Genomic DNA, 14,596 nt, shown 5'->3' with positions numbered 1-14,596 from the left:
ACCTGTGGTGCACCCATTGCCCCCATGGAGTCTTTCAGCTTGGTCCTTCAGCTGAGCAAGGGCAAATTCTTCAAAAGCAGGTCCCAAGGGGTTTGACACTTATGGGAATGGAACCCCGACTACCCGTCTAGTATCTAAGGCCCCCCTCCACTGAACCAAACCCCTTGAAACCTGCTTTTGAGGAATTTACTAACTGTTTTCTGTTAGTGGAGAAACCATCCCTTATGTCTGAATGATTTTCTTTTTTGGTTCATATCGCCGACCCCAATTGTTTTGGGATGAAGGCGTAGTTGTTGTTGTTTGTTTGTGGTGGGCACTTGACTCTCCAATGAGGGTGTTTGGTGGGTCTCTCTCTCTCTCTCTCTCTCTCTCTTTATATATGTATGGGTCGGTGCTAAAACCCGTGCTAAATGGTTTTTTTTGGGGGTTTTATAATTTTATTTTAAATTTTGACCGTACAGATGTGATCTATGAAATTGAATTTATAGGGATCAACTCTTGAAGCTTTTGATTCCACCACATAAGGTGGGTTTTTATAAAGTTCCAAAAATCAATGGTCCAAAATCTTTGTAAATTTTTGAGGCCCTAAATATCATTTTTTTCATGGAAAACACATGATCCAAGTGTAGATTCTTAGTAAATTGACCATGTCCAACACATTTATAAGGCCGAAACCGCATAAAAAGCACCGGAAAAACTGAAAAACCCATTTGGCATGCGGTTTAGCACCAAATGGATTTAGCACAGACCCTTTTTCGTGAGGTGCCTCACACACATTTGTGCTCACCCTAATTTGGCACACATTTGTGCTCACCCTAATTTGGATTTCTGGCTCTGCCTCTAGCCACAGTCAACCTGACAGAATATCCCAAACATAACGGTGGTTAATTCTTGTTATCGAAACGAGAGAAAGGAAAGTTGCCTCTAGGGCGAAGTGCCCCCACAGCTACCGTTTTACAACTGGCCCCTGGCTCCCCAACTGTTGCATGACAAAGTTGCTACCTATTGGCTGTCAGTTCCTAAATGACAAAACACCAAATTTTGGCAGTACTAAAAGTTGCTAGGAGCTTGTTTGGAACATGACAGTTCAATATTTTTTTGATAAAGACGATTTTCCATGCCAATGATTAATGCATGTTTGACCATTGCTCAGGAATCTGGGATTTCTCATATTGGACAATGATGGCAAAAAGGTGTGAAATAAATCGATTTGCAATTCTGATCACCAGAATAGGTTGGGTAAAGGAACTTCCATTCGCAATCCAAACGCATGCCTTGTGGTTGACTCATACCTGCTCAGTCACATTTGTATGAGCACATGCACGTTAGACCATTTTCTAAGGCAATTTCAGCACTATAATTAGAATGTGCATATGAGAGTACTCATCAAGGAAGAAACAAACAGCCTTTGCTTGAAAGTTAGCTAAAGTGCAGGTTTCCCTAATACATAAGAAAACAAACAACAGAATAGGCTTCTAAACTTTTCCGTAGTTTTTGGAAGACAACCAAAAAGAAAGCGCCTCACTTCTTCCTTTTCTTTGGAGGCTGGATGGCTTCCTCATCATCATCATCCTCTTCATTCTCCTGATCGTCTTCTTCTTCCACCACCTCTTCCTCATCCTCTCCACCATCTTCTCCATCCTCATCTTCATCTTCGTCATCTTCATCATCCTCGTCCTCGTCATGCTCATCGCCCTCATCTTTATCTTCACCATTCTCTTCGCCTTCCCCATCGCCGCCACCACCAGTTCCATCTGGAACATTGTTAGTGTTTTTGTTGCTGCCATTGTTTTCGTAGCCGCCACCGCCGTCTTCCGATGACAGCTCTTCTTCGCCTTCACCAAAGTCGCCATTATCATCATCATCATCACCATCATCCTCAACAGCATCCGTATGTTTTGTTTCTAGGTCACCTTGATGGTCTTCATCAGTGGTTAACTTCTGTATTAGCACTGATTGATCCTGGCCAATTTAGATTATTAAATGTTAAGGTGGGGGGAAAGAATTAGGCAGAGCTCAAATATTCAAAATATTCGGTTAGAGCAGGACTTGTACCATTTTTGTTAGTGCTGTTTGGCTACCCATTAGTAACAGCTCCATGTTACATCTAACCTGAATGTACTGCCAAAAACAGAAGGCACCCAGCAAGGGTGTGAATCATCCACAATAAGAATAAAAACTACATGGCGTTGTAATTGTTGCAATGTAAGGAAGGGAAGGAACTCCCGCAGGAAAGGGCACGTTGCCTAGAAATGCTCATACTGTCTTTCCCGTGGGAAAGGGCTTTCCCAGCACCTCTTTTCCCACAGGGCACGTGTTTGTTTCACGTCCTGCCGGAAACAATGGTCTTCACCTGAAACAAAAGAGCCTTATGTTTCTTGCATTGGAAACAAGGCCATATTTAGTTTGTAAACTGCCGAACAGGTATATGCATTCAATGATGCCGTTGCAGTTGAGTACAAGCGTAGATCTGTCCATATCGAGCCATAGCCCAAATTCCAAGCCACATTGATAAATCTTTATGTTTTAGGATTTTCTCTGCAAGGGAAAATCCTTTCGTAAATTAGATTTTTCTGCTTATCCGAAGAATTTTGATTTTTTCTTAAATATAGAGAAAATCTTGGCCCAAATACATGATGAAAAGGCATGTTAAAATATAAAAAATCACAGTAATATCACAACAGTATTGGGAGATTCTGAGAATGCCATAAAATGTCCCAAATCTCATTCTTTAAAAATCTAGGAAAGTGGACTTTTGAAAATTATGGTTTTCATATATATATATAAGGAAATAGAAACCTACAAAATACAAAACCTACTAATTTAAACATGCTAATCAAATTTTATGAATTTCTGGTGTTTTTTCAAAATTCTGCCCATACAGATGTGTTCTATATGCTTGTTTTTATAGGAATCACTTCTTGGAACATTTGATTCCAATGCATGGATAGATTTTTATAAGGTTTAAAAAATCAATGGACTATACTTTTCATAAATTTTTGAGGCTCGAAATGCCATTTTTTCATCCAAAATGCATGATCCAAGTGTCGATTTCTAGTAAATCAATCATGCTGAACACATCTATGGGTCTGAATTTTGAAAAAAACACCTAAAATCTACTATCATGTTTCATAGGTTTTGTATTTTGTAGGTTTTCATTTCCCTATATATATATATATATGGTTAACATTTCACAATATATGTATGGATGATTTTTTTTTTATCATCTTTTGGTTGTTTTTCATGAAACTAACCTTAGAGATGCGATCTACGTGATTTGGTTAGTAGGAATGAGCTCTTGAATCGTACGATTATGACACATAGGCGTGACTTTATGAGCCGTGAAAAATCAATCGCAAAAAATATATGATATTTTGTCGACTCATAAAAATGAGTTTTTTCGTCATAAAACATTATCCAAGAGCCGGTTCCATGCAATTGGAGCATGTTGAATCCATCTATGAGGTATTGCTACTTTCAAGGCACGTGAAACTCTAGTACAAATATCGATGAAATTCGTGACATGGTCCGAACGCATCGAATAGTTGAAATGAATGGCATCCTGATGGCTCAAAGTGCCTGTTGTTCCCGGATCGTTGTGCTCAAGAACACTAGGTTAACGAACAAGAAGGTTGGTGCTAAATGTTCTCATGGGGAGCACGATTGAAACTTTTAAGAGGTTGGTCATAAAGACGGGGACCCCCCCTCCAATTATTAGCCATACAATAACCACAGTCGAGCATAGTAAATATGGGGCCCAGATTGCTTTAATTATCCACCCTTTACTTACTGATGAATGGACGGTAGGAGATCGAGTCGGAGCAAGGTCGGGCCCACGGGCAAAAGCAACACAGTACAGGATATTTTGCAAAGAAGGTAGCTTTTGCGTAGAACAGAAAGACTATTTTACCCCCAACTTCAACAAAATCCCCAACAAAAAAGGCACACCTGAATTTTACCCCGAACTTCAACAAAATCCTTAAAACTGCGAGGAGGTCGGAAGGGCATTAAAGTCATTAAAAAACCCAACAGAAAACCCTCCTTCCCAGAGATTCCTCTGTAAATCTGATCTCCCCGTAGATAAAGAGAACGGGAAGAGAGGAAGACATGGGGGAAAAAGGCAGCAAAATGAAAGAGAAAAATAAAAACTTTTTTCAGACCCGGTCTGGCTTAGTGGGGATGGGGCTTACGCCGTTTGACGGGCAGCCTAGGTTCAAATATCATGGGCGTTACTCCTGCCTATGCCCAGCTTGGCGACACCCTGGGGTTGGAGGGTAAGCCCTCGAAGTTTTACGCTGACAGGACAGCTACGGCAGGCTGAGCCAGCGCAGCTCGGTCTGTGCGCCTGGGGCGGTTTGTTCCAGTAAAAAAAAGAAAAACTTCTCTTCTTTTTCCCAATGAAAATGGAAGCAAGAAAACAAAACCCTGGAGATAACATTTGTGCGGAGACTCGTTGCCGATAGGGAAAGAAATAACAGGACGGGTTTTCCTTTTTTTCCTTTTTCTAAATTTTTCAGACAAAAATACGTGATTGGATAAAGTAAAACGTTGCTAAAATTAATTAATTAGGAATTAGGAGCATAAGGAGAACGATGGAGGAACATGCCGCGTTTGCACACGAGAGGAAAGATCGTTAATTCGAATAAAAAAGGGGGAAAAAATAGGAAATATTGTTCCGACGAGAGCAACGGAAACGGCAAAAATGATTAAAAAAAAATCAATGAGGGAAAAGGGCCTACTTGGAGCAGAGTCGCCTCTAGGATGTTGACGACGGCAAGGGTTTCCAACGCCTTACCGAACCAGAGCTCGATTAGCAACCCGACGGTACGCAGCCGAGCCTCGGCCGGAGCCAACGCCATCTCTAAGGATGAGATCTGAGACGGACGGCAAACCATCGCTGTTAGATCACCACATCACAGAGAGAGAGAGAGAGATGAAGAAAAAACGTCAGCTTTTCACGGGATCTCTAGGAAGAAACCGGAGTCGAAGAGCCACCAGACCGGAAACTAGAGAAATCCGGCGAGAACACCGCCGATCTAGCGCTCTACCAGCAGAAAACCGGCGAGAGTCCGGAATTCCGGCCATTCCGAGAGAAAACAGACAATCTCTGCAGAAACTCGCCGGAAATGCATAATTTCCGAGAAATTTCGCCCGAGAACCGATCGAAACGAGAGATTTCTCGGAGATCGACGTGAAAAATGCAAGGAAACGCCGGAAACCAGAATTTCTGAGAAATTTCGACCGGAAACCGATCCAAACGAGAGATTTCCCAGAGACCAACGTGAAAAATGCAAGGAAACGCCGGAAACCGGAATTTCTGAGAAATTTCGCCCGGAAACCGATCCAAACGAGAGATTTCCCGGAGACCGAAGTGAAAAATGCAAGGAATCGTCGGAAAAGGAGAGAGAAGGTACCTGAAAACTGAAACCCCGCCGGAACCCTAGAATATCTGCCTCAACTACCGGTACTAAGACAGCGTCAGAGCAGAGCGTTCCCGAGCATCCTCAGCCGTCCATCTCTCCGTTCCTTTACTGTGAGAGAAGAGACTTCCTTTTTTTTTCACTCCAGGACCAGGGGACGAGGAGAACCGGTTTAGGGAATTACGGGCAGTCCGGGCAACTCGGGCAGCGTCCCCGCCGTTGTGCTCTCACCCTGGCGCTCCCTGCCCGAACAAATAGTGAAGTCCAGACGGAAAGTTGCGGATTCGTTAACGTTCACTTAACTCCTTTTCATAAAAAGCAACGAGTCCACCTTGTACGATCTCTTTTTTATTCTTAAATTTTTTATTTTCATTTTGTGGTGATGAGAGATAATCATGGTTAGCTGACTGCAGCTTAACCATGGTTGGGGGCTGTGGTTACTGCCCATCGAAAAAAGTTCACCGACTCGTGATAATGACTCAGGTTGGTCAACCACCGGCTCTTGGTCCGTCGGTCAACGTGGTCAGTGTTACAAGACCTTGCTAGTTGCTACCATGAAAGACTTTGACCGGAAGCTTTGGTGGGTCTGCTAGGGCGCAATTTTTTTTTGGTTTTTCATGAGTGACGGAAAAAACCACCGTCGGAGAAAGTGACCTGGTCGGCATCTGGCGCCAACCTAAGGTAGCTTTTCCAGGGGCATAAAACTGTAGTTCACCCTTAGGAAGAAGGGGTCATGCTCATGGGAATGGAACCTCAACCACCTCTCTAGCAGCCTAAGCCCTATTCTACTGTACCAAACCTTTTATGGGCACCTAAGGACACGTTTGAACTCACAAAAAATATGGCAAGTTACCAACAAAGGGCTCCGATTGTATGGCAGGAGCAGTTAGTGCAAGTTACCTTGTGCTGGGCCGTTGCAAGTTCGAATCCCAATGGTATAGTTGTATAACTGGCAGGGGTCTACCCATAGTGACAAATATCGCAAGATTTATGAAAATCTCGCGATAATATCAAGAGAAATTGCCCGAAAGTTTAAAATGGTAATTTCTCTCGAGATTTTCAAAATATTGCGAGATTTATGAAAAAATATATAAATACCATGATTTAAATGTGACATTTATGTTTTAAATGGCTATTTATCACAAAAAATGTGTATTTTTATTTTTAAATAATTCTTATTAATATTTTTTATAGTCTTTAATTACTTTTTTATTGCCAAGATTTTGCTAAAAAAATGCAAGCTTTAGAGAATTTTTTCAATTTCTTGCAAGGTTTTGAAAATGAGAAATTGCTGATAAAAACGTTTGTCACTATGGGTATGCCTAAACCTCAACTTTCTCGGTTGAAAAAAAAATTCATGGCCCAGTTATTGAACCTTGAAAGTTTCAGACTTTCAGTCATTCATCTAAAAAACATGGGACATTTGGAATATCGCGTTGCACTCCAATGCATAATCACGAATATTAGAGATATTTTGAAAGCATAATGATTTTAAGCACAATGTTTTTACAAAGTTGTTGAAATCTCAAAACAAAACTCCCATAAAAAATTGTGTTTGAAACTAATTTTTAGTATAAATAGAATTTTTTCAGCAGTAGCCCGTGTTTTTTCCTTCTTGTAGCATGCGCCCCCTTCTATCTCTCTCCTCTCTGCCTCCCCTTCTTCCTTTCTCCATCTTGTTCGATCAACCGATAGTCTACCCTGTTTTCTTGCTTCTCATGTTTTTCAATCTTTCTTGTAAAAACCCTAGATACCAGCTTACCTTTCTTGCACGACCCATCTATTAGGCTACCCTTATGAGGTGACTTCGCACGATTGGTACCGTGCTCATAGCTTACTTTTTGCAAAATATCTGTTGGGTGCAAGTTTGCGGTGTTTATTTATTTCCTGCTTTTTAGTTTTTTTTTTGTACATGCTTTGTAGTTTGTTGTGGTTCGACCGCACTGGACGTTAGGTAGGTAGAAAGTCTTTTACTTAGGATAGTTGTTGCACCAGTTTACCCTCAAGTGCATGCAATGGCGATGCTCGCTTGACCCCGAGCTTGCTAAGATAGTTGAGGACCCCGAGTCCCTTATTAAGATAGCCCATCGATCCTGCCCCATGGCTTAGGATCAATAGTTGACCCATCCTCTGAGGGAATATTTCATTCCTAATGAATATACTCCTGCCTCCTGCATTGCCAACATAATCCAAATGCTTATACCTTTTTATGGTCTAAGCAACGAAGACCCCTACCATCATCTCGATGAGTTCCTCGAGATCTACTTCATTATGCAAATCAATAATTTTAGGGATGACGCATTGAGGTTGATGTTGTTTCCGTTCTCTCTCAAGGACAAAGCCAAGCACTGACTGAAGACCTTAGATACAATTCAAATTATCACTTGAGAATGCATGCAACGTGAGTTTTTCAAGAAGTGTTTCTCAATTGGTAAGACGAATCAGTATCAAAAAGTCATCATCAACTTCTCTCAGATCGAGGGAGAAGAATTTCACGAGACTTGGGAGAGGATGAAAGATCTTTTCTGCAAGTGCCCCACCACCAGGTGCCTCGTTGGCAACTGGTGCAGTACTTTTACGATGGCCAAATTGAGAAGGACAGACAAATGGTTGATTCTTTATGTGAGAGCACATTCATGCTCAAAAGTGAAGATGAGGCATGAGCCCTATTCGATACATTGAGTGAAAGTGCCATACATCATGCCCTGTCCACGCGACTTGATAGGACCACACATGTTCCTAGTGGTCTTGAGAAGGGAGGGATTTTCGAAGTTGGGTATGTACATGAGTTGAAAATCAATGTGGACCAGTTGTCCAGGAAAGTTGATCAATTACTGGCCAACCCAGCTTCGCTAAACCTAATAGGAAAAGTGTATGAGCTATGTGCTAGCCCTGCACACTTGGTTTCTGAGTGAACGGCAGTACCACTCTATCCTGAATTTGTTCAGGAGCAAGTGAATGATGCCCAAGATTTTGCCAGACCAGTGCACGATCTTTATCCACTCACCTATAACCTAGGATGGTGAAATCGCCCCAACTTTGCGTGGAGAAATCCACAAGAGCCACACCATCTGCCTCCCCAAACACAACACAGATAGGGTAACCTCCCACAAGGTTACTCGCGACCCACATTCCCTCAAGCTCCTCCCCATCTTAGCTTGCCCTTTCCTCAAGCGCCCACATCAAGCTCATCTTTTTAGAAGAAGTTGCTCGAGGCCTTTTTTGACATTAAGGTCAACATCAATTCTTACATGCAATCGATAGCGAAGCTAGATACTCACATGGGACAGTTGGCTGAGGCCTTGAGCAGGCGAAGCGAGAGAAGCCTTCGTAGTAAGTCTGTTGTCAACCCAAAAGGTAAGAAACTCATGTATCACGACCTCCACCTTACAGAGTCCCACCAAGAGCAGGCCAACTTTGTTATGACCCTTCGGAGTGAGAAAGCATTTTACTCTACTCAGAAAACGACTGATGAGCCCACTGCCACACCTATTGACCAGTCGATCTCCTCCACCCGGCCCAAGGAAAACAGGCAAGGTCCACGGCTTGTGCCTTCTTCGTATATCCCTGGAGGTCATTTTTCTCATGCCTTAGAAAAATCAACCAATTTTTGCAAGCAGGGGGCGCGCATGCATGAGATGCTTGACATTTTCAAGTAGGTTCACATCAACCTCCCCCTGCTTGATGCCATACAACAAGTGCCTGCTTATGCAAAGTTCTTTAAAGAACTTTGCACATAGAAGAGAAAGTTGAGGTTATTGCCCAAGTCTATCTTTCTGACTGAGCAGGTGAGCTCCATGTTTTGGCACCAAGCCCCACCTAAGCTCAAGGATCATAGGGCACCGATTATCTCATGTGTCATATGGAACATGCCTATCGAGCGTGCATTGCTCGATCTTGGGGCAAGTGTGAACATCTTGTTGGGTTTCTTTTATGACACATTTGAGATTAGTGATTTAAAGCCCACGACTATTGTCTTGCAATTGGCTGACATGTCTACCAAGCGTCCGCGAGGAATCTTGGAAGATGTGTTAGTTAAGGTCGAGGACTTCTATTTTCTTGTTAATTTTTTTGTTTTGGACATGGAGGGCATTGACATTACTCGTCAGATCTCTATCATTCTGGCATACCATTTTTTGCCACTACTCACGCTTATATTGATTGTGGTACTGGGGAGATGGATATTTTTTTTGGTAACAAGCGTTTGCGCTTACATATCTTTGATCTTGCCAACAGAGCGACAAAACATGACGTCTTTTTCCAAGTGACAGGTGTCACAGGAAAACATTCTGATCCAGAGTTGGATGCATATAGATGCTCGATTTATGGCTCTCCCTCATTTGAGAATAGCCTCTACGTGAAGACTAATCTCATTCTTCATGCTAGTCTACAGAGCCGTCTTAGGATTCATAGGGGTAGAGTTGGAGGAAACATAGTGGGAGGGTCATAGATGAAACTATTTTCCTCAAACCTCCCGATTGATCATGACTTCACGTCCATTGATCTCATAAACGATGAAGGGTTACTAAAGATCTGTCTGGCTGAGGATATAAAACTTAGCGTTTTATGGAAGGCAACCCATATTTGTGATATACTATTAGTAGTCTTAGTAGTTTTTATGTTTTTAAGAAGTTTTCTTCTTTCAAGAGTTAGATGTCAGATTATGTATCCATTGCATTTTTTTATGTTTTTATGAGTTGTATAACAGGCAGACAAGTGAAACCTATGCAGAGCCATTTACATGTTGTATCAGGTAAGGTTCCACAACGTAGATCATGTGACTTCTACTACTTCTCTTTCATTTATTTTTGTTCACATATGCATTCACTCAATTTCATGAAAGCATGAGAGAGTGTCACTGAAGACATTGTCATTCAAGCACGGGAGAGGGTGTACTTTATATACCCAATTTTTTTTTGTCTTTGTACTTGTACTTTTGATGACAACTCATAAAAATTGGGTTGTTAAGGAATGAATTTGATCTTATATGAATGTTTTGCAAAATCAAATGTTTTTAGAGAATTTTTAAGCCCCACAATTTTTTTTTCTAACACCGATCTAGAAAACGTGGTTTTTTTATGTGGATTTTAAAGAAATGACGATATATGCATGTTAGAGTTTATTTTAAATCACAAGTATGAATATGCGCAACTTTATTTTTGAAAACTAAGCAAATGAACAACATTGAAAAAAAGAGCTCAAAAAGTAAAAAGAGCATATGTTTAGTTGTTTGGTATCTTCGTATTCCCGAGTAGCTGAGCTCAGACACAAGTTGAAGTGTTTGATTCCCATGTTGAAAAAAATAACGAAGAAAATCACTCATTTGTCTAAGTTGATATATGTGGCCTATTTTTTTTAAGCAAGTAGACTCTGAAAGGTGTTTATACCTGGTGCCCTAAAAACATCTGGTTTGAAAGCCATCGGCTCAAAAGCCCGTTACATGAACTTTATAAGGACCCTAATAAATGTTGACATTGCACATGACAAGAAGTAAATTATACTTAAACTATGAAAATTGAAGGTCTAGTGACTCGAGCAATTAAGTTCGAGGGATACTTTGTATCTAGTGCCCTAAGGTCGTCTGGCCTGAGAGTCACTGACCTAAAGCTTATTACACGGGTCACAAAAACTGAAAATTTGATATAGTGTTCAACAAAAAGAAAGTAAAAGTATGAAAATATTGAAAATCTGAAAAATAAAAAAGAAAGAAAATCAAGAGCAAGAAAGAAAAAGTTTAGTGCTTAAGAATAATTCTTGAGAAACCTGTGAAAAAAACATATAAGTGAGGATAAGTAAATAATGACATGTATATATTTGATTTTTTGTGAATAAAGCATAAATGATTATAATATTTAGAAAAGTAAAAGAAAAAATTTTATTCTGTGGTGACATGTAAAAATCTCTAATTATGTTTTAAAAATGTAATGACACTAAATAATTGAAATCTTTATGCATACATGACAGAGATGTTTGTGGGTAGCATCATTGCAAACTCTCACACGACCTTACTCGTACACTGGGGTAACCCAGGGGTTTAAAGCGCCTGTTGCATATGCTAAATGCGACTGTGATTCTTACGAAAGTGAGTTAGGTTTTACTTTGATTAGTTAGTTTGTTATTTTTGCTTCAGTTTGCTCGAGGACTAGCAAACGATAAGCATTAGAAAATTTGATCATGGATATATTTTACATTTTATTCATATTATTTCATGCATGATCCATATAAAAATTGTATTAAAAACCTATATTTATCGTTAGTTTTGAGAAACTGCATCGAAATTGAAAATATCAGAAAATCGCCAATTTCAAAGCTTGTCTTGTGTTTTTTAGTGTTTTATTTAATTTAAGAGATTTTAATTTATAGTTTAATTAGATTAGGAGAGTAGTTACTAATTTTAATTAGTTTAGGAAAAACCTTTTTTAAAAAATACGTTTTTGAGGAAGACTTGTTTTGAAATTTCTAAAAAAAATTGGACTTCCGTAAAAAATCGTGTTTTGACCTAATTTTTAGTATAAATAGATTTTTTCCAGCAGCAACCCATATTTTTTTCTTTCTGTAGCCTGCGCCTCCCTTTCTCTCTCTCCTCTCTGCCTTCCCTTCTTCCTTTCTCCCTCTTGTTCGATCGACTGATTGCCTACCTTGTTCTTCTTGCTTCTTATGTTTTTCAATATTTCTTCTAAACCTCGTCGTCGTCGGTTCCTCGCATCCTTTCCGTCGGAGAGAGAGCGGAGTTCGTTTGATTGCAATGCGAAATACTATCTTTTTTTTTTAACCCATCCGTCACAGGAAAGCATTTAGACATGCGGTGAGCCCTCGAAAGACTCCCTCAAAAGGCCCTTCAAGCTCTCAGAAAGCCCCCCAGGGAGCCCTCATAAATAAGAAAAGCAAAAGTTCAAGAAAACAAGAAGAGACTACATGCTCAAGCATTGAAGGCCTTTTCTTTTCTTTCTAACTTAGGATTTATTTTATTTCATTAATTAGGTTTGTAATAAGGCACTTTATTTTTATTTGTTAAGCCCTCTGCAGGGGCAGTACTCTCATTTATTTAATTAATTATTTATATTTTCAAGGCAATAAAGAGTAGCTTAGTTATTTGTGGAATACAAAGTATTTTTCTTGTTCTTTGAGTTCGACCCGAACTTCACTATTAATGTGAACCGGTTTTTATTATTTGATGCACGGTTTACACAAACTTTTTTATTAAAAAATAAAATTTTAAAATACTTTATTGAAAAGGTTGCATCAATGAGTCTTTTTCATGATCCTTGCCAATGCGTGAAAATCCGCAAGTGGGCCCCACAACCACTCCAAGATCGTCCCCTTGATAACTAGAACATGAAATTGTTTCATGATAAAATATCATGCAAGTGCTGCCAGGTGGTTTGGCGTAGCAAGATGAGACTAGGCCGTTAGGCAAGTTGACGTAAATCAAGGAGACTCAATTTATGATAAAAACTATCAAGATTTAGAAAAAAAATTGAACAAAAAATATAAATTAATTAGAAATTAATAAAATAAATAAAAAATTAACAAAAAATAACCTGAGATTTTTATATCAACTCTAAATTTTAGATAGGTCTTTTATAGTTGAGGTCTCTTAAATGCTCATTCAAGTAAACTACGCTTAATTTGATAAAACTCTTAAAAAAATAAAAGTATATGGATGAAAGCATAAAGATTCAATATTTATTACAATAATCTGAAAATAAAAAAATATCAAAACTAAAACAAAATAAATCTCAAATGATCTAATGAAAAAAGTGAACCTAGATATGTTATGTTTAGCTCCTGCATCACAAGTGGCGTAAATTCAAACCTTATGAGTGTCACCCCTTACACAAGCTGAATCGTAACGACCCCCTTGAGGGTCAAGGGTAAGTCCTCAGCATTTTATGCTACCAAAACAATGATTGTAAGTACAACAGATAAAGTTAATACGGGTATGTTTCTTATTTTGGGGGTGGTTTCTCTCCTCTCATCTGGTAGGAGCTACTTGTGAATGTCACAAGTTCAAAACCTATAGGTGGCATCCCTTGACGCAATCTCAAAGCTGGGTGTACTCTCTGGTGCGTAGGAAGACTTTTAGGGTTTTATCAACCGGAGGCCAGCCAAGGTGTGGTCAGTGATTGGGGATTATTGAAAAAAGAAGAAGCAAAGGACATGTTGGTCATTTTGAAAGATCTTTACTTCACGATGGACGACAGATATTCGGGAAAAAGAACAAAATCATCTCGCACGTGTTGTTTCACACGCGTGGATTTAGGTGGGGTCCGCTGCAAAATATTTCAAAAAACTTTTGCTTTCTAACGAATCCAATTCGCTTTTTTTTTCCATTTTTTTTTTTCAAAATAAAAAATAAAAAAACGAATCCAATTCGCTGAGCAGACGCTTTCCCTAGAGTGCTGCATGCGTTGATTGGATGTGATTCTCATTCGCCACGTGTCGACCATCTCCATTGGATACTCACCACGTGTCCTTTTCGGCAAGTACGCAATCACGTGGCTGGAGAGAGGGGTGTTACGAAGGACGGTTGAATCTGTTGATGATACAGATCTGAGCTTTGACTTGTTTTGAGTGTCAACGGCCAGGTTAAGATCCGATTACCTATTTGGACCTGAACATTAAATGGGCTGGGTATGTTTATTAAAATTTTATACCAAAATCTAGATCCGACCCAAGTTCCAATTAAGATCCAAAATTTTCAATACTAAAGACATGAATATTTTTTTTTTTTTTATGAAAGATCTGGTTAAATCTTGATCCAGATTTGATACTGATGCCTTGGAGTCGAATCCAGGTTTAAACCATCCATTTGGGCAAAGGTCCGACCCGTTGACACCCTTAGCACTGACTAGGTTTGGCGGTAATTGTTTGGAAACAGATAGCTGAGATGGTAATTTATATATTTTAGGAAAGGAGGTCTCTCCCAATATTGTCAGTATCGACTCGGGATCTGAATCGATTTTGAAATACCTTTATCGGTCAATTCGGTTCCAGGCCTAATCCAGCTGAATCGGCTATTTTTACTTTTAATATAAATAATCATAGAAAATTTTAAAAAGACTGTTAAGATATTAAAACATTTTAAATCATCAAAATGTTTTAAAATATTAAAAATCAGCTGAAGGTTGAATTGGCCATTGAATCGATTTTTGGCCGATACGATACTGATTGGC

At 39.6% G+C, this 14,596-nt stretch overlaps 1 protein-coding gene across 3 annotated transcripts; it reads right to left on the bottom strand.

The window, feature by feature from the left end:
* Positions 1 to 1,333: 1,333 nt before the first annotated feature.
* On the bottom strand, positions 1,334 to 5,674 carry LOC149812390 (uncharacterized). Of its 3 annotated transcripts, none has more exons than XM_089993201.1 (4): positions 5,415 to 5,667; positions 4,740 to 4,897; positions 2,056 to 2,121; positions 1,334 to 1,962 (listed from the first exon to the last, which is right to left on the bottom strand). In XM_089993201.1, the coding sequence occupies exons 2-4, from the start codon at positions 4,893 to 4,895 to the stop codon at positions 1,522 to 1,524; spliced, it is 663 nt and encodes a 220-aa protein (XP_089849327.1). In that variant the 5' UTR covers positions 4,896 to 4,897; positions 5,415 to 5,667; the 3' UTR covers positions 1,334 to 1,521. The 3 variants fall into 3 exon arrangements, with proteins under 3 accessions (XP_089849327.1, XP_089849328.1, XP_089849329.1); XM_089993202.1 differs by having other exon boundaries at positions 4,740 to 4,874; positions 5,415 to 5,665; XM_089993203.1 differs by lacking the exon at positions 2,056 to 2,121 and having other exon boundaries at positions 5,415 to 5,674.
* Between the last annotated feature and the right edge of the window lie 8,922 nt (positions 5,675 to 14,596).

The sequence above is a fragment of the Nuphar pumila genome, chromosome 17, assembly GCF_984573655.1.
Source record: "Nuphar pumila chromosome 17, dmNupPumi1.hap1.1, whole genome shotgun sequence".
Taxonomy (NCBI): domain Eukaryota; kingdom Viridiplantae; phylum Streptophyta; class Magnoliopsida; order Nymphaeales; family Nymphaeaceae; genus Nuphar; species Nuphar pumila.
Note: the sequence above shows the minus strand (reverse complement) of the source record. Positions and strands in the feature narration are given on the sequence as shown.